The sequence below is a fragment of the Onychostoma macrolepis genome, chromosome 01 (assembly GCF_012432095.1).
Source record: "Onychostoma macrolepis isolate SWU-2019 chromosome 01, ASM1243209v1, whole genome shotgun sequence".
NCBI lineage: Eukaryota > Metazoa > Chordata > Actinopteri > Cypriniformes > Cyprinidae > Onychostoma > Onychostoma macrolepis.
The window spans coordinates 32,304,054-32,331,504 of NC_081155.1; the positions used below are offsets into that span (position 1 = coordinate 32,304,054).

Sequence of the window (27,451 nt, forward strand, 5' to 3'; positions counted from 1 at the left end):
GGAATGTTTTCCTCAAAAACCTTAATTTCTTTTTGACTGAAGAAAGAAAGACATGGACATCTTGGATGACATGGAGGTGAGTAAATTATCAGGAAATATTTATTCTGGAAGTGGACTAATCCTTTAATTGCATTGTGAACGATTATCAATGCATATGCTTAATTTTAATCAGCAGAATGTCAAATCTCAATCTTGCGGTTAAATAACAGGTTTCTTTCTGGTAATGCTAGCAGGACATCTCTAGTTATTTAGTCCAATCATTTGCCTAATCAACAACTAATGGTTAGAAGCGAGTCCCCGACTCGCCGCACAAAATAATTTATTTTATGATCTGTCTCACTCGGATATACATTACAACACAGATGAAAAGATATGGCGCTACTTCTCTTCACAACTTCATTGCAACTAAAATATATGAAAATATCAATAATTTAATTAAATGTAAATTAATTAATGTTAAATTAGTTCAATGTAATGTGAAATCTGAAAATGAATATCTATTTATTTATCATTTAGCCAAAAAAAGGGTTAATTTTAAATTGTAATGTCAGACATTTATTGGAATTGACCAGAATTGTAATATCTTGTAATCTTATAATATTTTAGTTACTTTAGTTACTGTGTACTGATGTCTGTTACTATTTTTATTTTTCAGTTTGCTCACAGTTTTCCAGAGGAGTGTATGCCATCTTTGGCTTCTACGATAAGAAGTCTGTGAACACCATCACATCCTTCTGTGAGACGCTGCACGTGTCCTTCATCACACCCAGTTTTCCAGCTGATGGGCTAAACCAGTTTGTTCTGCAGATGAGGCCTGATATCAAAGGTCCTCTCATCAGCCTGGTGGAGTATTACAAGTGGGAGAAGTTTGCCTATCTGTATGACAGCGACAGAGGTAAACACTTTCTCTCTGTCATTTGAAAAATATATGCATTTTTTATCTTTTATTCCTCAGCCAAGGCGCTTTCAGAGCTGCTTGCACACACACTTAAACACACATACACTAGAGAATTCAATCAATAGTCCTATTACTTTGTGGTGAAATGCCTCTTGGAGAAAGAGCATGTGAGTTGGGAGTGCTTACAGATAAAGTCACATTACAGTCTCTTTCTCATTCACCCTCTCTCTTGCTCTCTCTCTCTCAATCACTTTATTTTTTCTTTATTTATGCATCTTTTAATTATTTAATTTAAAATGAGTTTCATCTGTAATTATTTTTGCAGGTTTTGTCCTTTATAACTAACCAGATGTGACATGACAAGTTTCTGTTGACAAGAAATATATCTGTCCAAATTGAATGTAAATGTGCTGTGCATCATGATACAGTCTTTGCCAATCAGATAATATTTTATGTGTAATGCACTGCTATGTGAAGTACGATAACACAAAAATAGAAACAAAACAATTGACAAGTTTCTCTTGATAAGCAATTTATCTGTCCAAATTGAATGTGAAACTGGTGTGCATCATGATACAGTCATAGCCAATCAGATATATATTTTTTTATAACGCACTGTAATGTGAAGTAAGATAACACAAAAATAGAAATAAAGCAACTGACAAGTTTTTGTTGTCACTTGTCGTTGTCACAGCTGGCTTGGACACAGTGTTGTTTATTGCATAATTGCTTTACAGTTGGAAAATATATTGAATATTCACACATTTTTGTGACAATTTTGCTGGTAAAATGAAATCAAGTAACATTGGCAATGCTCTGATTTTTATTTATTTAAGTTTCCTCAAGACTTGTTTCACAATCCTTTTTGTTTCAGGACTTAAAAGTATAAGAGTGCCAATTTTTTCCAATGTGTTTTGATATAAAGGTTGTTTTTTGTTTTTTTTGGATCATGACTCAAAAATGCTTACGAAAATCTGTGTGTGATTTTTCATCATAAGTTCAGGTTTTGAATCAACTGCAGTGTCTGTTTAGTCAAAACAGTGGTTCTTCTAATTGGAAATAATAAAAAATAAATCTCTTTTAAATAATTAAAGAAGGAGAAATACATAAATATTTAGATATAACAAGCATTGTAAAAGGGCCAATTGGGCATATTCGGAAGCTCTTACCTAACATTTTTTGGCAGTCTCAGAATTTCTGATATTGCGACTATGCTAGCTGACTGCTTTCTGAATGTTTTCACTATTGACTAACTCCATGGAGTGTCCGTGATGTGCTGCATCTCTGGTTTGAGGCGGCAAAATAAATCTCTCCCCCAAGACCTAGATATGAAATCAACCGAGAGAGATAGAGAGAGGGAGAGGAGGAAGAGATGTGCAGTAAGGAGGGAAGCTTAAGAGAAGAGGAGTATGAAAGGACAGATGACCAAACGAGAGAACACTGAAATAAAGAGAGCGAGGAGGAGAAATGATAAATGAAGGAGAAAAAGTGTCCCAAGGGGCCTTCTAGTGCAATAAAAATACTCCTGATATCAAGGTCTCTGGGTGTAATTTGGAGTGGTGGTTGATTAAAGTAGAACAGTGGTTAAAACAGAGAGTAACCGTAATTGAGATTGAATCTCATTTAAAAAGACACAGTGAGGCAAGTAGACGTGGGGTTTTAAAGCAATTACACTTTAGGAAGGTAATTAAAGCTAGAGCAGATTGATGAAAAATTTTATGAAGACATTTGATGTGAGGCACTCACATGCACACTGCTGTGCGTCTCCCTATGTAGGTCTGTCTACCCTGCAGGCAGTGCTGGACACAGCAGCAGAGAGGAAATGGCAGGTAACAGCCATAAACGTTGGAAACCTGAAGGATGAGTGGAAAGACGAGGCATATCGCTCCCTCTTTCAAGACCTAGAGAACAAGAAAGAGAGGAGAGTAATTTTAGACTGTGAACAGGACAAAGTCAAGGACATTATGGAGCAGGTGAATGACGCACTAAAAACACATTACAGCACACGTGTAAGGTCAGGAATGTCATTAAAAGATGATGTACTGCGTACACCTTTAACATTCATTATGAAGCGCTTTAATTAAATTGCTCTTGTGAACGGCGTTTTTTGCCTGCTTCTCCTTAGGTGATCACGATCGGTCGACATGTGAAAGGATATCATTACATCATTGCAAATTTTGTAAGTTGTCAAAGATCTTTTTAAAAAAATGTTTTATGTCAGTTAAATAAATGGTTTTCCCAAAAATTATTACTCATTATTCATTATTTACTTACCCTCTTTTTGTTCCAAAACCATTTGATAATCTGTGTTCTCTGGAAAATGTTTTAAAATTAATCCAATAGAGCTAGATTATACAGTTAGCAGGAGTTAACTAGTTAAGGTTGTGTCAAGCTCCCAAAAGTTTAAAAAGCACCAGATAGAGGTGGCTAATATTGCTTATGCAATATATTCCAGGTCTTCTAAATCTAAAAAGTAGTTTTGCACTTTTTTAGTGCCAAAACAAATTGGCCTTTTACCAGAATAATCACATTTAAATAATAAGGCTGTAATATTTTGAGAATTAAATCAAAATTATGAGAATTACGTCAATTACGTCACATCATTATGAGATTAATGTCATAATATAAGCTATGATAATAAAGTCATAAGGAAAGTAACATTTCTACAACAGCATTTGAGAAAACGGCATTTAAAAAAAACAAAAACATGTTTAAATTATCAAATAATCATAAAAATTATGACAATAAACTAATATTTTGAGAATAAAGTCAAAATTACGAGAATAAAGTTGAAATATTTTGAGAATAAAGCCAAAATTACAAGAATAAAGTCATAGCAATTTGAGAATAAAGTTGAAATATTTTGAAAAAAAAATCCAGATTACGAGAATAAAGTCATAGCAATATGAGAATAATGTCGAAATATTTTGAGAATAAAGCCAAAATTACCAGAATATTGTAAAAATATTTTGAGAATAAAGTCATAATTATAAATAAAGTCATACTGTCTCTGCGAGTATATGAAAGTAACTGCTAATTGTCCCATATACAGTATATTCAAATTTCTTGCGGTGCTTCCAATCCGGTCCATTTGCATACACATTATATGCTATACCCTCAAAATATTTTGACTTTATTCTCGCAATTTTGACTTTTCAAAATATTTTGACTTTATTCTCAGAATTATGACTTTTTTCTCAAAATATTTATTTTTTAACGTGGCACTAAACGTTTAACGTTGGACCTTTCAGATGGCACAAAAGAGACTATTTCCCCTGTTGGAAAATGCCAGCTTTTTTCTCCTGAAGAAATTCAATTTCCTACATAACTGCTGCAGTGTCCGGAATCTTATGATAAACCAGTTCTGAAAAAAAAACCAAGAGCTTGTTTGTTGGTAAATCCTATCCTGTATATGTAAGATTTAACTAAATCCTACACATCCATTTCTTGCGTTGCAGAAGCCCACTGATGCAGGCCTATTTCTATTGTTATAATTACACCATTTCTTTTAATAATTTGATGTTTTCTTTAAATATTTGTAATTTGTTCACACAAATTAGAGATGCTTTTTTTTTTTTTTTTACAATTTGACCAGAAATTAAGATATAATTTGTTAAAAAGCTAATCCCTAAATGTTTTTGTTTTTTGGAAAAGTGCAGCTTAGACATACTGCCAAGCATCTCTTTTTGTTTTATATGGATGAAAGAAAGTCGTACAGGTTTGGAACATTACAATGGTGAGCAAATAATGACAGAATTGAAAGAATTCATGTTTGTGGTACAAACAATACAATAGCTCACAGTTATGTAAGAGATAATCAATGGCTAGCTGTGCATTAAACGATTTGAATGCACGACGTGGAGGCGAAGAACCTCCGTGGTTGCCTCGTTTAATGCACAGCTAGCTGTTGATTATCCCGTTTATGCCATGGTCATTTGCCAGCATTCACATATTAAAGATGTTAATAATATTTGCGCTGCAATATTTGACCGGAACGATAAAAATGACGGTTATTTTTGTCTGTATTACTATTCGACTGTCACTGTATGTTACAATGGTTACTAATGTTTATAGGAAGCGCATTAATATAGAACATGATTAAACTGACCTGGAACTACCTGTGCAGTTAAACGAATTTAATCAACGCCTGCCAGCCAATCAGAATCGAGTATTCAGACAGACCATGGCATAAGTTATTAAAATGCGCGCCTGTGTGTGTTTCAGGGCTTTGTGGATGGAGATTTGTCCAAGATTCAGTATGGAGGGGCGAATGTATCTGGATTTCAGATAGTGGATTTTGATGACCCGCTTGTAGCTAAATTTGACCAGCGCTGGGAGGCACTGGAGGAAAAGGAGTACCCTGGAGCAGACAGCAGAATCAGGGTGAAGGAGTGCAAATATTTAAATCATGCTAAAAAAAAAATGCAACTGACAGCATTTTGAACATAGTTATTTATATCTATTTGTTATGGATGTTATATCTATCATAAAACACCAAGAAAGACATTTTTATGGTCTTCATATTTCTTTCCCTTGCAGTACACTTCCGCTCTCACATATGATGCTGTGCAAGTAATGACTGAGGCATTCCGCTTTCTGCATAAACAAAGGATTGACATCAGTCGCCGTGGCAACAACGGAGACTGCCTGGCCAATCCTGCAGTGCCATGGGCTCAGGGGGTGGAGATAGAGCGTGCTCTCAAACAGGTCTGCTCTGCCAGCACATTTTCTATGCCTGCTGTCTGTGTGTGAGAACTATATAACATTTAACATTTGTGCATGTGTTTGATCAGGTGCGTGTGGATGGATTGACGGGAAATATTCAATTTGATCAGTACGGCAGAAGAGTGAATTACACAGTCAATGTCATGGAGCTGAAAAACAGTGGCCCTGTGAAGGTAACACAGACTTAAACTAAATCTCTTCTTTTTCAAGAACTTGAGTACTTGGGGACGGGAATTGAAAGAATTTTTACTAGAGATTTTTTACTAGATTCTGATTCCAATACCACTTAATACCTAATAATGATTCTTACACCCCTGCCCTACAATTAGTTCTAATTATATGATAACTAAAATCTAAATATCTATATATATTTTTAATTGACTTTACATTGTTACAAAAAGCTTCTATTTCAATTAAAAGCTGTTCTTTGGAACTATCTATTCAACATTCATAATACTGTTATTTTAATTTGTTGTAATATTTCACAGTATTATTGTTTTTACTGTATTTTTAATCAAAAACAGATCTGCCTTGTAAACATTAACCATTTGTAAACAGACAAATCACATTTGAACGACATTGTACAGTATATGTTATCATCTGACAAGTATCACAAGCTTTAAGTTAATATGAATTGATATGAACTGTTTAACTTTCATTGGTAGCTGAAAGCTTAATAAAAATAAGCTTTCATAAAATACTGACCTGTTAATAAATTAATGCATAATGACTTTTATAAAAGATGGGCATGAGTTTGAGAATGATTCTTTATTCATTGTAATTCATTACAAAGAACCAGTTCATAAAATTGATTGTGAAGGATGTTTGCGCAGCCAGTGTGGGCAACACAGTATAAAGGTGTGTTGACAGTCTTATTTCACTGCACATAGTCTTTCTCTTTCATCACATTCAAGTCAGCCTACAAGCAGACAGCCAAGCTCAAACATCATTTCTTTTTCCTTGGCACTGTTGATTCAGTCGTATAACAGCACCACTGCTGAATAGTGATGTAGGAAACGCTGTCAGAATATTGCAGTACAGTGTTCCATTCACATTTAGGAATAAATACATTATAGACTGAACCAAAATGTCCAAAAGAATGGTTTTGAGTAAGGTTCTTGATTCCTAACTCCCAACTTTGCGTTTTGTATTCTGAACAGAAGTGAAGTTCAATTTCATGAGTGTGTACTTTTCCTCAGATTGGTTACTGGAATGAGGTGGACAAAATGGCGGTGACAAAATCTGACCTTTTCCCCAACGACACCATGGGAATGGAGAATAAAACAGTTGTTGTGACGACAATCCTGGTTAGAGATATTCCATGATATTCCACATCAAGAGCAACTGAAATCACCTACATTCAAAGATTTGTTAACATTTCCCTCCCTGCTTGTTTGTTGTAGGAGGCACCGTATGTAATGCTGAAAAAGAATGCAGAGTTATTCACCGATAATGAACGTTATGAGGGATACTGTGTGGACCTGGCAGCCGAGATTGCAAAGCATTGTGGCTTTAAGTATCAGCTGAGGATTGTAGCAGATGGAAAGTATGGCGCGCGAGATGCTGAGACCAAGATCTGGAATGGCATGGTTGGGGAACTGGTGTACGGGGTGAGAAGTAAAGCATACACTCACTCACACAAGAGTGCACTCTTGAGAAACAGTGAACACCAGCTCCTCATCGTACATTTCTTATAGGCCTATGTGTGTCATTCAACTAATTCCTCCTCTTTTCACTGTTGACAGAAAGCAGACATAGCTGTAGCTCCGCTTACCATCACTCTGGTCAGAGAGGAGGTGATCGACTTCTCGAAACCTTTCATGAGTCTGGGCATATCCATTATGATCAAGAAACCACAGAAATCCAAGCCGGGTGTCTTCTCTTTCCTGGACCCGTTGGCCTACGAGATCTGGATGTGCATTGTATTCGCCTACATCGGAGTTAGCGTTGTGCTCTTCCTCGTTAGCCGCTTCAGCCCTTACGAGTGGCACACTGAGGAGTTTGAGGATGGGCAGCTGGGCCCTAGCGAATCTACGAACGAATTTGGAATCTTTAATAGTCTGTGGTTTTCTCTGGGCGCTTTTATGCAGCAGGGATGCGATATTTCGCCAAGGTTGGTGCGTGCAGTGGGTGCTAATGCTAGCTGGCTAGCGCGTGGGGTGTGCTTTCGGCTTTGTGCATCGACAGTTTTCCCACCGATGCCGTGGTTTGTGGATGTTCACACTCCTGCAGCTCGTGCTTCATATCCATTTCCATTGCAAATAACCTAGGTGTTATATAACTCCCTTGTCCCCAACGTCAGTGTTTCATGGGTATGAAGAAAGAGCCAACACAGGATTAGAAATGTTTAATCAAAGATGTGGTTTAAACTTTGGTTGAACATTTCTTCTGTGAACATGTACTCACCCGGTTGGGAACAGTAAGATGCACAAGGTCACCGTTTCCTGCCCTCTTGGAGTGGTACCGTGTTTCGGCTGCATATTCCCCATTTTCTCCAAAGTGAAAGGGTTTCCTTTTCTTTCTTTCTTTCTTTCTTTGGGATTTTATAGTAACAAGATGCTGGTTCTGTTGGTGGAGTGTGTGATCGTTTGTGTGTGGCTGACTGTGTTTGCTGTGTGTAGGTCCTTGTCTGGCCGTATAGTTGGTGGTGTGTGGTGGTTTTTCACCCTGATCATCATCTCTTCCTACACGGCTAACCTGGCTGCCTTTCTCACTGTGGAGAGGATGGTGTCACCTATCGAGAGTGCTGAAGACCTGGCCAAACAGACTGAGATTGCCTATGGGACATTGGATGCAGGCTCCACCAAAGAGTTCTTTAGGGTGAGTGGACCAGTGTGGACAGTATGGAAGGGCTGCAGACAGGCACTGTCCTATCTAGCCATAGCCCAACCATCAGTAACAAATGAAAAATAACATATTTTCCTTGGACCTTAAATACATTTGAGTGAACACATAATAAGATATTTTTAAATATACAATGTATTTTTTTTTACCAATCATAAATTATTAATTCATAAATGACATTGTTTTTGTCATGTCATGAATAAGATAAATGTTTTTCAAATATTTATAATATTTTAGAAAAATCTCTGCCACTGCTTAAGAGAATAAGAAATAATAAACATAAACGTTATGCCAATAGGAATAGTTTACCAAAAATTTAAGAAAAAAAAATTGACTCAGATGACCCAAGATGTGGATGACTTTGTTTATTAGCATTACATCACTTGCTCTGTAATGGATCCTCTGTAGTGAATGGGTGCCGTCAGAATGAGTTCAAACAGCTGATAAAAAACAACACAATAAACCACAAGTAAAGTTTGAAGCCAAAAGCTGCATGTTTGTTATATATAATCCATCAAGGCATTTTAACTTTAAACCATTGGTAACTCTTTAGTATAGGGAGGGACTAATTCTCGCTATTAACTAGTTGCTTATTACCATGCCTGTTATTAAACTATTGGCTGTGTATTAGTACTTATAAAGCACGTATTCTGCATGACCATATTCTACACCCATAATCCTACCCAATACCTAAATTTAACAACTATTATTATTTGTTACCTTTTATTACCTTATTACCTATTAATAAGCAGAAAATTAGGAGTTTGTTGAGGCAAAGGTCGTAGTTAATGGTTTGTTAATAGCGAGAATTGGACCTTAAAATAAAGTGTGACCAAACCGTGGATTATGGCCAAAATACCAGTCCATAATTGGACTCTTAATTCTGATGGCACCCATTCACTGCAGAGGATTCATTTGTGAGCAAGTAATGTAATGCTAAATTTTTCCAAATCTTTTCCAATAAAGAAACAAACTCCACTATTTTTTAATAAATTACTAAATTCAGGCAAAAAATGTCATGTTGTTGACTTATTCTTGACATTTAGATCTACAACGATGGCATTGATATAGCTAATCATCGTGTCCTCACTAACCTGAATCTAAACCTCTCCTTTTTTCTCTCCTCATCTTTATCTCTTTCTTCACTTTAACCAGAGATCTAAGATTGCTCTCTTTGACAAGATGTGGCAGTACATGAAGAGCGCAGAGCCTTCTGTGTTTGTTAAAAACACAGTGGAAGGCGTTTTGCGTGTCCGAAAATCCAAAGGCAAATATGCTTACCTTCTGGAGTCCACTATGAATGAGTACATCGAGCAGCGCAAGCCCTGTGACACCATGAAGGTCGGAGGGAACCTTGACTCTAAAGGCTACGGCATCGCTACACCCAAGGGATCTGCTTTAAGGTGGGTGGAGTAGTATAACAATATGGCCCATGTTGTTATAGTATCCCACCTACCCTGATGTAGGCCGGGGGTCCCCCTTTAAAATGAGGTAAACTAGGTAACAGCAGTGCTGAGTGTAGGGATGTATAGCAAAACCAGCAGTGAGGAGAGTTACAAAGGAAACTGCAGATAGCGAGGGCTTTAAAAAGCCTAGCTGACAGCTGACAAGCAGGTTACCTAGCAACCAGTGCTCTCCGAGACTGATGGTGTAGAAAATGGATTATAGTGTTGTCTGAAACAAACAGGTAATTATCTTAACTTAAGCTTAATAACAAATGAAGTTTTAAGATTTTAACAGGGAGTGAGTGAGCACCATAATAAAATGCAAAATGAATTAAGATTATAAAAAAATTATTAGGGCTGTCAGATGAAAATATTTGCTTGTGGATAATTTCATAATTTTTTGTATTTAACGCATTAACGCATTCAACTAATATTTTTGTGAAGTTAAATAGTACTTGTAATTATTGAGTTAATAATTTGTGGCTATATGTTCATCTGCAATAATAAAATAATGTAATAATTTTCACATACTTAATGGACTTCAATGGACTATTTTATGCTTGTTGAGCTTGATAACAAACAGTGCTATAAGCAGTTATTTTTTGGAATTGTACTCATAAATTGTTCCTGCTGAATAGCTTCCTACATTTATCGATAGATCCAATGTTAAGAGTAAGGATTCGATATTAAGAACATATCGGAGTAAGGATCCGATATTAAGAATACTTATCTCTAAAATGAGTAATGGGAAATAAAAATGATTTTGTTGGTTCAGGTTTGCAAATATGTGAAAAATGCGTTAATGGTGTTAAACAATTAATTATATAGCTTTTGTTATTGTTATTATTAGGGATGCACAATATTATCGGAAGGTTATCGGAATTAGCCGATAATGGTTTAAAATGTAAACATCGGCCGGTTTGAACAAATTATGCCGATAAGCCTTGCTGACAAGACGGATAGCTCACGTGTGCTCATTCTTGAGGCGAACTTTTGCCTGAATGATGATTAGATTCACTGTTTTGGATCGCTGCATTTAAACTGAGAATACACTACACAAGGACGTGATGTGCGATAGAGTGAACATTCACTAGTGCATACAGTAGCAGCAGAAGCAGCCTCCCCGGGTCCTAATGCCCATCCGCAAGGCGTTGTATTTACTTAGTGGGCGCTGTTGGTCTACTTGTAATGTAATGAAAGTAAAATACACAAATATTATTAAGATTAAGATTATTAAGTATTTCTTAATAAATAAAGCAGTTTCAATATCATAAACGTCTGTTTTGATGTAAAGGCCAGAAGCTATAGTTTCCATGAATAAAAATCACAAACACTTATAAAGTATATAATTTAATATATATAGATTTATTCAGTAATATGTAATATATATTTTTCAAATGGATTATGGAAACTTATATACAATGTACTCTCATTAAAAAAGAACTTTATTAATGTTTATTAGTTCTAACAAATAAGTTTTTGTTCAAAAATAACCAAAATTAAAAACAACTTGTTTATAATTTCCACACAGGAGAGACTTGGTGTTGTTTCAAAATAAAGGGAAATATATATTGGTATCGGCATCGGCTATCGGCCAAAATGATTTGAAAAATATTGGCATATTGGATATTGTACGTCCCTAGTACTTATTTTGACAGCCCTAAACTTAATAGATTAGTTCATGTGATTCTTTTCCAGGAATTAACAGGTCTACTCATGGAGCTCAGTAAATAATTGAAGAGAAGGATTCAGATGTGTTTTATCAAATAGTCTTCAAGTTCTGAAGCCTTTTTTCCACCTCTTTTGCTGATAATAATCTGCCATGTGTTCAATGAAGCAAACATGGGGAAACTATTGTTAAACTAACATTAAACCCTCTCTAAAACAAAGCATAGTGTAGTAGTGAAAAACCGGTAATATGTTCGTTTGTGGTTAGTATAACCCATTCTGCTCATGTTTGCCTTTAGTATCTGTTTTATTGAATGCATGTCTGTTCTTAATGACTGAAGCAATGGCCTCTTGCAACCAGACTGTGTTATGACAAAAGCTATTTTATCATAATGAGTAATAATCAATGCATGTGATTGGGCACTTGGATTTTGAATGGTCGCCATAAGCATTAAAGAATGTTTAAGCTGATGATGCAGAGGCTGAAAACACAGTAACTTGATTATGAATGCATTTGATGATGCACTGTTTGAACTATGCATGCTGTCTCTCTTGATACTTCTAACCAGATTTGTTTGCCTCAATGCTTAAAGTGTTTTCTGCTAACTGATTTGAGGATCTGAATGTGCGGTTGTGTAATAACTGATACTATTGCTGATCCTCCTCTGTTCTGGCCTCCTGCCTCAAGAGTTTGAGTTTAAAAAAGAACTCTTAAAGCTCGACCACCTCATATTTTAATGGGTTGTTTAACGTCATTTTGATTGGTTGGTTGATTTGATGGATTGTCTAACCCAATGTTCCATTCATTCTATGCAACTTGTGGGGGGCGTGGCCCACTGCAGCCCCGCCCCCCCCTCATGCTGTCTGACAAGTATGTTTTATCATTTGTTTAAGAAACGCGGTAAACCTTGCAGTGCTAAAACTGAACGAGCAGGGGCTTCTGGATAAATTGAAAAACAAATGGTGGTACGACAAAGGAGAGTGCGGCAGCGGAGGCGGGGAGTCAAAGGTCAGACCCGTGCTCGGGACTTATGGGTAAAAACTGAAATGAACGAAATGCAAATGAGCAGGAAGCACTACCAGCAGTTCCAGAAAACAAGCCGAGGCACCAACAAATTCGATTATTATGTCAGTTGGTCAGCAAGAGCTTTCAGTAAGACACATCTGCTCTGGAATGAAATCGAAACAACCTAAAAAAGACATTCCCAGAGGTACATGGCTTGTCGGCGGGCGCTGTTTCTGCTTCCTGCTCGCGGCGATGAGTCTGTGCACATCTGGCACGGCAAAGCCGCGTTTGCCGACTGCCAAATGGAGCGCAGACTGCTGATCGCCACCACGCTCAGGGCTGAATCATTACCAGCGCTGTTAGCGAGTGCAAATGTTACTGACAATAACATAAAATAACATTGGTAATGTTATTTATGTTATTTCCCATACGCGAAGAACGCCAGTAAACCTTGCAGTATTGAAACTCAGTGAGCAAGGCATCTTAGACAAGCTGAAAAACAAATGGTGGTACGATAAGGGAGAATGTGGAGCCAAGGACTCTGGAAGTAAGGTCAGTCACTGCAGGGAGCGTGTGTGTGTGTGTGTGTGTGTGTGCGTGCGTGCGTGTGTGTGTGTCTGGCAGGGCTAGAATGTGTTCTGTATGTGAAACTTGTGAAAACACTGTCTCAGTTTGGGAGATCCGAACCCAAGCATTAGCAGACTGTGTGTACAGTATGTGTGTGTCTTTGTGTGTTTGGGAGGAAAAGAGTATGAGAGTGATATGAAAGGAAGCTTGTGCAAAAAAAGAAATACAGCCTATGGTGATGTGTGTGTGTATCAAAGCAAGTCCCCTACACAGATTTACCACCGCATGAATCAGAGCCTGACCTATGTATACAATCAATGATGCCTATACAAACAGGGATGTAATATAAACACAGTAATGCATGCGAGTGACACATAGCTAAGACATATTTTATACACACTTAAGCGCGTACTTGATTCACATTCACGCACAACCACGCATACTCATACCTGTATAGGCCCAGAATTTCCTTGTGCTCCTTTGTATTTCTATGTGCTTTATTGACAACTTGTCCTGTTCCTTTTTATTTTTTATCTTTCTTACACTCTCTTTCTCCCTCCTATCTCTCTTTCTCTTTCCCATGCGGTCTCTCCTTCTCCCTCACCAATGCTGTAAATGTTGTTTGTATATTTGCCTTTTACTTCAGCTGTCTTTAATTGCAATTCTGTAGGTGGCGTCTTTTTTTCCTTCTTTATGTGCACACACTGCACCGCATTGTCCTGTTGTACTTTGTAGCCGTCTATGTATTCTGTGTGATGTACTGTTAGACACTCTCATATACACACTTAATACTGTACTGTTTTTATAGTCGTAATCTGTCATATATATATATATATATATATATATAGTGATAATCAGTAGTATTGGCATAATGTCATCTTTTCTCTCCCTTATCTTTGACCTTTGATCTTCAACTCCTTGCAGGAGAAGACTAGTGCCCTCAGCCTGAGTAATGTTGCGGGCGTCTTCTACATCCTGGTGGGCGGCCTCGGGTTGGCCATGCTGGTCGCTCTGGTGGAGTTCTGCTACAAGTCTCGCGCGGAGGCCAAACGCATGAAGGTTGCCAAGACTCAGGCTCTAAATCCCTCCTCTTCCTCGCAGAATTCTCAGAATTTTGCTACTTATAAGGAAGGGTACAACGTTTATGGGCTGGAGAGTGTTAAGATCTAGTGGGGTAGGAACGGCAGAGGCTTTATTTTTGTCGTTTGTTCACAATTTTTTTGTTTTTGTCATTTTTTTATCGTATGCCAAATGCTTCATCGCCACTGCACGACTCTCCAGGCATCATGCTTATACGCAGTTGTCAAATATGTAAAGAGGTCATATCATAATTTTTTTTTTTCCTGAGGTCCACGAGTAAGATTTAATTTTAGGCTGTAATTAAGTTTTTCATATTTTTTCATTCTCTTTCTGACTCCCTGAGAATTAAATGGGCCCTTTTTTCCCCAACATGAAATCTAAATGGACCATATTTAATTAAATAATGTTTCTTGTCTTATTGTTAATGATTTAAGATGGTATTTTGTGAAAAACAAAAATCGGGTCAGATATAGTTTGCCCATCCTTTATAACAGCCTCTTTGCAAAGTCTGTATTGCACTGGGTTTACAAAACAATCAACTATGGAATTTGCTACTTTAACTGTTAAAGTTGGACCTTTAAAAATAAACTTCAGTCATTCTTTGGAAGTATCATCAGTTTACTGGAATAATAACATCATTCTGCTTCCTCCTCTTTATTATTTCGCTGCAAATGGCAGATCAAGTTTCTGAGCACACGTAATCATGGCAGTCATGGTTTAAATACACATATATTTAGTTCACGACTAACTATTTCTGAAAGGATTTTTGCATCTTACTTTCAGTAGATGTTCTTTTTTTAACATAGTATATCAAACTACACTATTCAAAAGTTTGTGGTCTGTAAGGTTTTATTTATATACAGTAAAAACAGTAATATTGTGAAATATTATTACAATTATTTTATTTGAATATTTTTTTTTAAGTGCAGTTTATTCCTGAATTTTCAGCAGCCATTACCCCAGTCTTCAGTGTCACATGATCTTTTAGAAATCATACTAATATGATTTGTGCTGATTTACTACTCAAGAAACATTTCTTATTATTATCTAAGTTGAAAACAATTGAGCTGCTTAATATTTTTGTGTAAACCATAGTGCATTTTTTCAGGATTCTTTGATGAATAGAACGTTCAAAACAGCATTTATTTGAAATAGAAATATTTTGTAACATTATACATTTTCTTCTTGTCGCTTCTGAATAATTTATTGCATCCTTTTTTAAAAAAGAAAAAATCTTACGGTCTACAGAATTAAATGTTTTTTTTCATGATATGACCTCTTTAAAAAAAAAAAACAATATCACACAAGCAGTTGTTTGACAGCACAGTTTTGGTAAACTGTGCCTACACACACAATTTATGTGATCAAGATTGAAGATTAAAGAAATTAGGTAGACAAAAGATAAACAAAGGGAGAGTAAAATGTATGGATAAATATAAAAGATGGATGGTTCATAGAGAAATGAATTTATTTTAGCTGACGTGACTTCATTTTCCGTTTGTTTATCATCATTGACGTTTGTGGTTGTTTGTGGATTGGCTGCACCGCTTGCTTTTGATATAAAGCTCCGCCATCTTAATGCGAGACCCATTAGCTGTCAGTCATTCTCCACCCCATCTGCTCTTCATAAACATCTACAGTTTATATAGATGTTATACAGTATATATAAAATAAATTTGTATTACACTTAACATGCACTGTATAACTTTAATGAATGTTCATTTTTTTCTCTTTCTGTCTCCTTGTGTGTGAATCGCTGTGTATTTATATATTCTGTTTGTGTGGGTGTGTGTTTGGAAACAGATGACGTTCACAGATGCTATGCGCAGTAAGGCCAGGTTGTCTATAACGGGCAGTACAGGGGAGAACGGGCGAGTGCTGACTCCAGACTTCTCTAAAGCCGTCCATGCTGTGCCGTACCTGAGACCTGGCATGGCAATGCCTCTGAGTGTGAGCGAGCTGTCCTGAGTGCCTTACACACACACACACACACACACACACACACACATTTGGTGCAAGCATGCTGTACCTCCACTTTCATACATATGCACACACATGTACATATTCTTACACACAAAGAAATATATATATACATATATATACATAATAATAGTTAATTACTCCATATACAGTGAATCACGACATCTACACAGAGGATGTCAAAACCATACATGCATAGACACACTTTCACTTATGTTTACTGTTCAGTGCAATCATATTTTGACCAGCAGTGATGTATACAACCAACATTTGCAAAAAAACAAGCTGACAGACACAAAAAAGTATACACATTGCTGTGTGTACATATGCAGATAACTTAACAAACCTTGTGTAGCCACAGTCCTATAGTTTCTTGTTGTGTATGTTTTACATAACTGCATTTCCAAGTTCTCATTTTGTCACACACTTGAATACGCACATATAATATGACCTCATTTCGCTCATATATTCACACACTTGCCCCACTTCGGTTTTCATAGACGTTTTTCACATTGTAAGTGATGACATTGCAATGCTGCACTGAGGAACAACGTTACACATTGAAAATAATTCCTATGGGAAAATCTCCACACCTGTTTCCATAGCAACGTGTTTTTGGAATCTCTGATTCTCAAGAACTCAAGCACACGAAACATCTGCATCAAATGTGATTTTGTTTATTCTATCTACATGATATATATTTAAAAAGAAACGTTTGACTGGAATCATTTCTTATTATATGAGATATGTATAATAAATTATGTATATAATTACACTTTTGTTCATTTGATGTTAATGTTACCATGCAAATGCTTGACTTAAAAGAAAAAAAATGAAATTATTTGAGTAGTTTTGTTTCTCTTCCTCACTGGTTTGATTTGTTGTGATGTTACTTTTTTGGATCAGTGTGTTCAGATCCATTTTTTCTTGCCTATGGGCAATGCAAGCAGTAGTTTTATAATTCTATAAGTCTTTTGATTAAAAAATAAAGAATACTATAACTTCTGCATTTCACAATTTAGATGGTATACTGAAAGTGTTATATTGATTAAGCTGGATCTGTATATTAATATATGAACCCCAAAATGCCAAATATTGATGTGTGCCAAAATATGTCAAGGCATTCCAGATGCATTTATTAATTTTGTCGCTGTATGGGGAAATGTGAAGACTGCAAATTAGCACCCTATAATCAGGGGTTTGTTATTTATGTCATCTTTGGCTTTTTTTGTTTTGTTTTGTTTTTCATATCAGATGCATTGTACTTTTAATAAGGTGCACTACGATATGCAGTTTTAACTGTGAAAAGCATGACAACCTTTAGTTATGTTTGTTTTATAAAAGCGATGATTAAGTATATCACTAATATTAGTTAACTAGAACTTTAATTTATGTAGTCCAGTTATGACCTTGAGACTAAGAGATGGAGATGATTATTACAGATAGTTATATTGATAAAGTATAAGCCGATCACCCTTTTCTATGCCATGCTGTGTAACTGAAATCTTGTTCATTAGTTTTATATGTATATGTACTGTACATGTAAATAGAAACCATTCATACGTATAACTTAAAATCTTGGATGATACACCGACACACACACAAGAGGATTGCTCATATTGTGCATTTGGGAGCACGTTTGGGAACCTATGATCATCGTACCAAGCTGTCTCTCACATACAGACACACAAATGGACTTGTCATCACTAGCATCATTTCAGTTGGAGAGTCTGCCATGGGACGAAATGGAGGACGTTTTTCTAAATGGAATGTGGACCGATTGCTTTATTTTTTGGAATCTTTTGGAATAAACAGAGACTGAGAATCCTCTGATATTCTGTTTTCCTCTGTTTCATGAGAAGGAGAAAAGTGCCGCAGGAGGGGGTTGACAAGCATGTCAGATGTTCACTCTTGGGTCCAAAATTAACACACAGAAGATGAAAATGTTGAAACAGCTTATCTAGGATGCCTATTTTTTTTCCTTTTTTCTTTTCTTACAGAACATGTGGCAACACATGTGGAATATTCCTCACATTAAGCTACCAAAACCAAACTGTGAGCAACAAAATCATGTTTTTGTGACAGGTGCAGTTTCATAGAAATGCAACAACTGCTGCAACTCAATGACCTGGACTGATGTAATAAAAAGCAAAATAATTCCATTAGGACAAAATGTATTTTGAATAAAAATGTAAAAATAATGTAAAATACAAAATAAATGTAAAGTAATTTAAAATACATTTTCATGGTCGGTAAGAAATTATTAGTCTTCTCAATTCACCAGATCATTACCTCAGTGTAGAGTGAATATACAAATAACAGTTGTCTTTCTTTCACTGCTCTTTCTGCCTTTTACCAATAGTGAGTTGTGCACTGACAGAGCTGTGAGCCAATGAAAAGAGTTTGTTGATTTGTTCAAGCTAATGTGCTTTGAGCAACTCGGTAACACAGGAACAGATGTGGCCCTGTTCAGTATGTACTGGGGACACATTAGTGTTGTGCTTCCATGTTCTCATAAACAAGCTACGGTATTTTAACCAAGTGTTTCTGATTGCCTGGTAATCTTTTGGGGTGAGGAAAATTGCCAAAATGTGTGTGTGCGTGCTTTCTTATTGATTTCTTAGTAAAAGACCAGTGCCAACTGCCTGATGTTCAGTTGATACCATGTTATTGTTCTGGGACATAGATAAACACACACAGTCTCTTTTTAGTCTCTTTTTAGGCAAGGCTCCCAGGCAAACAGACTGACATAGCATCTGCAGCTCAGCAGTTGAGTTTCCTCTTGCTGTGTCTAGTTCCTTATTAGCTTTATCAGCCAATAAGAAATCAGTATTCTCCTGTAGCCAAACATAGTTGTGTCTCTTGCAGCCAATTAACGCTCAGCGTTAAATCAATTAACGTAGCACATTCAGGTCAGTTTGTAATCATGGTTGTTAATGATTGCACTTTTTAACATGCTTTCATTGCACTGTTTTTGTTTTTATTTGTTGTTAAGCATTTATAAGTAGAGAGAGTATTTAACACTCTAGTAAAAAATTACTATGTGAACACCAAAAAAAAAAAAAAAACATTGATATGATTCGAAAAGCTTATATGGCCCAGAAAAAAAATAGTCAAACTTGTATTGTTCACGGTCAGAAATTACTGCTCTGGAAATGAATGGGAAGCGAATTTCATCAAACATTTGGTACTGCACCCAAACAAAATCTTACTGATAGCTAATTTTTGGAGATATCAACCAAACATTTGGAACACAACTTCTTTAGATTTCTTTTATTTTCTTGCAGTTTTAGAGTAAAACATGTTTTGGAAAATATATATTTCATATAACATTTTAAAATGATATTTTTGTGCACTTTTCATAATAATAAACTCAAACGTCTATAACCCTTTTTAGTTTCACTTTTTAAGTTTTTTCCCCCCACTTAATCTGCCAAGTGTATTCTTTAAAAAGATACTAAACTTAAGTGTGCGCTCCAAAGCATTCAAGATTTACCACAGTTTAAGTTGGAAATTTTATTTTGAGGTCTATGCACAAAAAGTGGTTACCATGGAATAAATGGATCATAACTGTTCCAGAAATATAATGTAGCAGAAATAAAAGTCCCCTAAACATACACAATATTACATTAAAAAAAAAAAAAAACATCAAACTAAAATATAGTGCATTCAATTGATTGAAATAAATAACACTAGAGGGTTAATGGGGTACCTCTGGGTTTAGTGCTGGACTCAGACTTCTTCTCAATATACAAAACATTGATTTTTCTGTGTATGCAGCACTGACACACAGCTCTACTTTTCAATCCAGCTTTACAATCCCACAGGGAATTCACAGATCTTGGCCTGAATGAAAGAACACCACCTCCAGCTCAGCCTAGCCAAGACAGAGCTCCTCATTTTCCCAGCCAGCTTGGCAATTCATCACAACATCACAGTTTAGCTAGGCTCATCAACAGTAACACCATCCAGGATTATGGATCGGGCCAGTGCCTTGGGGCATCAGACTATCAAGGGCTTTCAAAGTCTTAAATTCTGAGAGTTCCAAAGGAAGCTGAGCTATTTGTACATAGAGTATGAGCTGAACACCCCTGGGCCATTTTGCACATAAGGCACGTTCCTTAACACACAAGGGTCCCTGCTCCCCTCAGCATACAATGCAGGACAGGCCCCAGAAACTATTTTTAGTCTAATGTTAGCTACCAAAACATGCACTTTCTTTTTTTCTGTTTCTGTGGTCTCCAACAAACCCAAGAAAGCGTGTTGCACCTTTTACTAGCGAAGTTTACATGCAAACAAATAATCTGATTAATGGCTCAATCTGACTGAATAGCGTTCAAGTAGACTTAGTCCAAATGAAATTTCTATTAGGTTGGAAGGGGTGGTGTATAGACCTGAAACGATCCGAACTTAATCCGACTATTTTCTCAAATTGATTCAAAAATACTTATGTGCAAATACACAGTTGTGTGATGTGTACATTACCATACGTTTTACATCTTTCAAATATCCATATGTTTATTAACATCTTACAAACTGGTCAGTTTTGTTCAAAATACATGTTGTGCACATGCAAACAAATATGTAAATTGCAATGCAAAGTCTAGGGTACATATAAAGTGAATGATCTGAATCTGAAATCAAATTGGATTCATTAGGATTGACAAAAAGTAGTGAAAATAAACATAACTAATGTCTCACACTCTCACTCCCCTGACTTCCAGTTGATCCATCCATGTTCAAGGCACTGATGCTTGTATACAGAACAGTCACTGGATATGCAGCCTAAGCAAATTTATGTTCCCTTCAGAAATCTGCGGTCAGTGAGTCAGTTGTGTGTGATGGCACAAACACAAAGAGGCACAAAATCAATACTGACTAATCACATCTGATTTTCTATCTTTGGAAAACAGCAACTTTTTGTGAGCTCCTGGCTTATAATTGTTAATGCAGTACAAAAAGCGATGCATTTTACTAAATTAAGTTCAAAATGTAGTCTCTTTCTGTTGTCTTATACTGTGTCTCGCTTCTGTCCCAATTTGTACTTAAATGTAGCTTTCTGAACAATTGTACAGTATTGTATTGCTTGTTATTTTCTCCATAAGATGAACCAATTTTGTTGTAGGCCTATATCAGTCATTTGTAAGTTGCATTGAATACAAATTAAAAAGTAAAATCGAGAAAAGTTGTCAAATCCTTCATTTTCTGTCTCATCTTAACATGCATAACAATTTTTTTTTCAGTTCACATAAAAAGGAAAGATTGGCCTGTGCAGTGAGGTGTCGGTACTGAGTGATTTGAAATTCCCCTTCAAGTTAGTCGATTAGAGGCCTATTGAGCTGAGAAAGTGCTTTAGCTCTTATTCAGTGCCCATACAACATCCAAATGCTTAATAAATAATAGCCTACATTTTTAACTGTAATAGCTGCACTGGGATACAATATACATTCCCTTGGCCCATCAAATAATCAATATTTTCATGTTAGGCCACTAACAGCTTCTGTTCATTCTTATGGTAGAAGCTGATAGATGATTAGTTGTGATTTGTGTTTGTAGTCTGACCACTTAAAATGAAGATTACAAATATTTAATAATAATAATAATAATTAATTGTAAAATAATTTTATTTTAAAACATGGAGTGGTGTTTGCACCCATTACCCACATTAACAACTCTTCAGGAAACTTGAATGCACAAAATGTGATTTCTGATAAGCATGGGCCACCCCTTCGATTCCTTGTACTGATTTCTCAGGACAAATATTTCAGTGATATCGTCATTATGCGTGATATTTTTTTTAAATGTTTACAGCGCCTTGGGGATAGTTCACCTAGAAATGAAAATTCTGTCATCATTTACTCAACCTCATGTCGTTTCAAACATGACTTTGGTGGTTTATCACTGAAACACAAATTTGTGTTGATCATTGTAAATAAAAGCTTAAATTAAATCTGTTCAAGTGATCATCTCTCTTCACTCGTCATGTTGCCTGACTTTCAGTAGAGGCAGAATAGGACAGAAACCTTCATTAAACGTACTGTATTTTTTTGTTTTGAAGATTAACCAAAATAAACAATGACCATTTCTGGGTGACTTTTTAAGAGACAGAGCTGGAAAGACAAGACTGATACAGATTATTTTTGGGATGACAAGTGAACAACAACAACTAAAAATCACACTGAAAATGTCAAATTCTGAAATAAAGCAGGAATGGATTTCTATTACCATGTCATTTCATTCACTAGCCCCTGCCTGGCCACCATACATTTTCTAAAAAGTGGCCCTGATTTGTGCAATTGGTGTATCCCCAATCCCAAATGTGAGCTTTAGTGCTGCATTGCAAGCACCATCAATGTTAGAGAAAGGCTGTGGACAAGCTCAAAATGATGAATCTGAATCTAGGATTATCAGGGTCTATGCTGCTAATGTGCAAATGTATGTGGTAGTTTGCAGAAGTCAGTGAATCATGTCTGAGAATGCGACTGTTGAGAGCCCTCTAGTGGTGGTGATTATGCTTAGATAAAGCTGGTAACAGGCAAGCAAAGCTTTATTGTGGGGTAGGGAAGGCAATTCTTTCCAGAAACATTTTTTGTTATTCTGGTTGAAAGTCTCTTCACATCCTGATCAATAATTATAAGAGCTCTAAATATAAAATATATAAACATATCTTCTGTGAAAGTCAACTCAGGACCATCAAATTTTCGTCCAGTCATTGTATACCTGCCTGTTGTCACGGTGCACACAGCAGGGAGGAACGAGGAGACAAGGATGAACTCAAAATACAGTCTTTAATAAATCCAAAACAGACAAGGAAAGGCAAGGCTGGGCTGGGCTGGGCTGGGCTGGGACACACAGGAACACCCGGGGAGTAACGAGTAGACCAGAGGTCATCTAACTAAACAGGCAGGAACTAAATACACATGACAATAACAGATAATGATTAAACACAGCTGGACGAAATCATAGACAATCAAACTTAACAAGAACAGGAACATGACCAAATATGGAAACAAGAGGCGGGAACACATGACACACAGGACAGAGGCCTGACACCTATGGACCTATGTATTTGAATAATTCTGTGCAGCCAATAGCGTGAGTTTGGGGCGTGGCTACGGTAGCAGGCTGAGCCAGAGAGTGTTTAGCTGGTGTGGAAAAAGAAATTCAATTCCAATATTCTGAGTTGTAATATTAATGGCCCTCACAAACGTACAGGTTTTCTGGATTTTTTGTGAAGAAAAAAGATTGATATAGTGTTAGTTCAAGAATCCCATTTGAAAGAGGAGGATATACGCAGGTGTAATAATACGTTTTATGAAGTGGTATCTTACTCTTCTTCGATCTTCGGATACTAAAACCAAGGGTGTCCTAATATTGGTGCAGAAGACTTTAAATATGTGATACAGACGGTAGAATAACACATATAAAAACAATAGTAGAGAATAGGAATATTGTATTTCTTTCAGTTTATGCCCCTTATACTCCTGACCCTACTTTTTCTCTGTTTTGTTAACCTATCTCTTGAAATTTTCGGATTTTGAAATTGTACGGGGTGCAGATACGAATTCTGTAATGTTGCATATCCTAGATAGATCTGGACCAAAGGAATCATACTCTCAAGCTTTTTTTTTCTTTCTCTGAATATGAATCTGTCATCTTCTCCTAAGTGTAATCTCTGTTCGCAAGGATCTTTAAGCACGTTTTCGCATAGTTTTTTTCTGGGAGTGCCCTCTCTCTCACCTTTTTGGTCTCAGCTCTCAGAGGACCTGTTATATTTGTTGGGTACTGAGATATGTTGAATAAAAAAAAATTGAATAAAAAGTTGTTAACAAAAAAAAAAAGAAATTCAATTCCATTTCAGAAGTGCAAGCAAAATTCAAAGACTTGCTGGGTGGCCTACAGCAAGGGCAGTGTTTTTACAAGATGGAAGAATTTGAAGGAATTTCAAACAATAAGACAAACTTGCAGAGTTTCTTCTCAACAGGTAAGCTAAACTTAAAATTAAAAGTATTCCTAATATGTTGGCCCTTTTATTGAAAGTAGCCTACTTTTACTTGTTTTTTAGAGGTGTTGGCAAAGACTTTGAAAACGTGCTTTATTTGTAGTTCGGCTTGGTGACACTATAGCACAGAAACTGCCTATCCTACCTTAATTCCCATTCAAAAATAATCTTATTGGGGTTTGGGATGACATGAGGGTAAATAAATTATTTAAAATTGTAATTGGTAAATGATTCATTCAATTTTTCTGTGCAGCTTTAAACACAACCACATATCATATCAAAAGAGCATGTAAATACTGTAGTTATTTGTACAATCAGCAGTAATAATAAACCTTTTTCTCACCATCACATTGAAAATGTCAGTAAAGTGTGCAGCCCATCAGTTCTAGTTAGACTTCTTTTATGGTGTTTTAACAGCAGCATCTTTACTATTGTGCTATTATTTTATAAGTCAAAATGCTGACTCTTAAGGTAAAGGTGGATGAACCATGCGATTAAACACAAAAAGGTACTGTCCTGGCTGAAAAAAGAAAAAGTCCAAGTTGCCTTTTTACAAGAAACTCATTTAAACAACACTGAGCATGCCAAATTACAGCGAGATTGGCTAGGTCAAATATTTTTCTTCTCTTAAATAAAAAAGTAGAGGTGTTGCCATATTAGTTCACAAACATTTCCCGTTTAAGCTAGAAAGAATGATCAAAGATAAAGAGGACATATATGTGATTATTTTGGGCCACCTCTATGGAGAAATGGTCACATTAGGCTCTGTGTATGCCCCCCATTCTTTTCTAAATATATTTTTTGCTTCCTTATTAAGGGATTTGGCATTCTGTTCCAGCCCATTTACTGTCTTGGGTGGCAACTACAATTGTGTCATTGATGCTGACCTTGACCGTAAACCACCACTGCCAGCTACTGACACCAGAAAGTCTAGGGCATTAAGAGATCTATGTAATGATCTTAACCTCCTCAATATGTGGAGACTTTTACACCCCAAAGACAAACATTTTACTTTCTACTCAGCTCCACATAAGTCTTTTTCAAGGATAGATTTAAATTAGGATCTAAATTAGCCTTGGATAGAATTATATCATGTGATATTTCAGATTACGCACCCTTAACTGTAAAATTTTAACCCCCCTTTAGGGATCCCTCATGTAAAGTCTGCTCTCTGCTTAATAATCCAAAATTCCTCAATTACTTGAAAGGGCAATGGAATTTTTTCCTAGAAACCAGTGATTCAGGCGATGTCTGCCTTTTAATTTTATGGGAGACGGGGAAAGCATTTTTAAGAGGTGCTATCATCTCATATGCTTCATCATTAAAGAAGAAGACTATAAAGAAGTAACTAGAACTTGAATATAGGCTTGCTGGTTTGGAATCTAGATTTAAGATACATCTAATAAGCGTTTGTATAAAGAAATATTAATGACAAAATCTTCTCTTGACCAACTTTACACAAAAAGCTAAATCCTCTTTATTTTTTGCTAATTGCAGAATGTATGAATCTGGAAACAAACTGAGGAGACTGCTGTCAAGACGTTTACCAGGCAAATGTACATCTTATTCTCAAAAAAAGAAAAAAAAAACCTCCAGATGAGTGTTCAGCATACTGTCCTATTTCTTTAATTAACATCCAGGTTATAAAATTAAATTACGTCCAGATTATAAAACTTAGCAAATGTGAACGGCGAGGCCCAGTCGGCCGCCACACAGATCTCTGCAATAGACACACCGCTATACCACGCCCAAGACGAGGCGATGCCTCTGGAATAAAGTTGAATAAAGTTGTTATTTTTGTTTTCTTTGTGCACAAAAAGTATTCTTGTAGCTTTGTAAAATTACGGTTGAACCACTGATGTGACCGGATTATTTTAACGATGTCATTACTATGTTTCTGGACCTTGATTGTGTTAGGATCCTTGCTGTCTATGGGAGGGTCAGAGAGCTCTCGGAATGCATCAAAAATATCTTAATTTGTGTTCTGAAGATGAATGAAGGTCTTACAGGTTTGGAACCACATTTATTAATGACATAATTTTCATTTTTGGGTGAACTATCCCTTTAATCTCACGATTCTGGAGCCAGGTCCAAAGAAGATTAGAGAAAATATTTGGTTATATGTTATATGTACACAGTAACTAGACACTTGCACCGGGGGACTTAACTCTTGCTCAGAAGTTGTTTTTATTGCCCAAAGATATATCTTACTTAATTGGATTAAAAACAAACCACCATCAATTGACCAGTGGTTTCTAGAGATTTACAGTTTACTTCCATTTGAAATAATTAGTGCATCACTTAAAGGCAAATTATGTAAGTCTTCGCTGCTAGGGCACCTATTCAAAACAAAGGCGTAGTTTGATGACGGCGTGACTGAGTGTGGAATCATGGGAGTTGTTGTCATCATCCCCACAGCTGATGCAATCCGACGGGACTCAGGCACAAAATATATTCATGGATGAGCTAATGTATTAAAGATTTATTAACGTCGTAGTATAAATCAGGGTGAGGCTGAAAGCCGTCGAAGCGAAACGAGGCCGCTGAAGCAATTGCTAATGAGAGACAAGGTTCCTATAGGATCTCCTCAGTGTGACTCAGTATCTCTGGGAAGTACCAGACAAGATATGTTGGTACACAAGAGACTAAAATGATTAATAGCCTACACAAAAGTATAAAACCAGCAGAATTGTCTTATCGAGATTAAAATAAATGGTTTTGGGATAAAACTGACTGGCAGTCTGGTTATAGAAATTACATCATTACTAAGTCGTTTACCTGGTTTAGTGCCCGTTGATCACTGTAGACTCAGTGTTGCAGGTGGCTTTGCAGGCAAATGCTGAGATACAGATGGAGATGATGAACTGAAGGATGGAAAACACCAGCAATATTCCAATGATCCCAAAACCAAATTCCTAAAAAAACACATTCAGCATGCCCATATATGAAAGCAGTTCCACAAAATATTATATTATATTGACTTTATAAAAAATATATATTGAAAAATTATATTAAACAGCAAACAGATATTCTGATGGGTAAAAGGGTATATCCTAATGGTATATCTCAAAAATCAGGATATAAAGTTCACAAATGTACAATTATGTTGTAATTTACTCACCCTCTTGTCATTTTATAATTTATTTTTCCTTGAAAAGCAAAAGAAGGTATTTTGAAGACGGATTTAATGCAGTTGAATGAATAGTTAAAGCCTGAGCTTGCACACTTCAATAAAT

At 36.3% G+C, this 27,451-nt stretch overlaps 1 protein-coding gene across 7 annotated transcripts in view; it reads left to right on the top strand.

The window, feature by feature from the left end:
- The window catches only part of gria2a (glutamate receptor, ionotropic, AMPA 2a), a 45,414-nt gene extending 24,167 nt beyond the window's left edge, over positions 1-21,247 (top strand). Inside the window, exons 3-17 of one of the 7 annotated variants that reach the window (XM_058776210.1) lie at positions 656-895; positions 2,675-2,871; positions 3,024-3,077; positions 5,123-5,281; positions 5,438-5,605; positions 5,692-5,796; positions 6,823-6,930; positions 7,027-7,233; positions 7,369-7,736; positions 8,245-8,443; positions 9,623-9,870; positions 12,475-12,615; positions 13,024-13,138; positions 14,078-14,327; positions 16,037-16,173. In XM_058776210.1, the coding sequence (XP_058632193.1) occupies positions 656-895; positions 2,675-2,871; positions 3,024-3,077; positions 5,123-5,281; positions 5,438-5,605; positions 5,692-5,796; positions 6,823-6,930; positions 7,027-7,233; positions 7,369-7,736; positions 8,245-8,443; positions 9,623-9,870; positions 12,475-12,615; positions 13,024-13,138; positions 14,078-14,323 (2,555 nt within the window). In that variant the 3' untranslated portion in view covers positions 14,324-14,327; positions 16,037-16,173. Of the gene's footprint in view, positions 1-655; positions 896-2,674; positions 2,872-3,023; positions 3,078-5,122; positions 5,282-5,437; positions 5,606-5,691; positions 5,797-6,822; positions 6,931-7,026; positions 7,234-7,368; positions 7,737-8,244; positions 8,444-9,622; positions 9,871-12,474; positions 12,616-13,023; positions 13,139-14,077; positions 14,328-16,036 lie in introns of those variants that run through there. The other 6 variants (XR_009271351.1, XM_058776249.1, XM_058776239.1 and 3 more) reach the window with 6 other exon arrangements.
- The last annotated feature ends 6,204 nt before the right edge of the window (positions 21,248-27,451 follow it).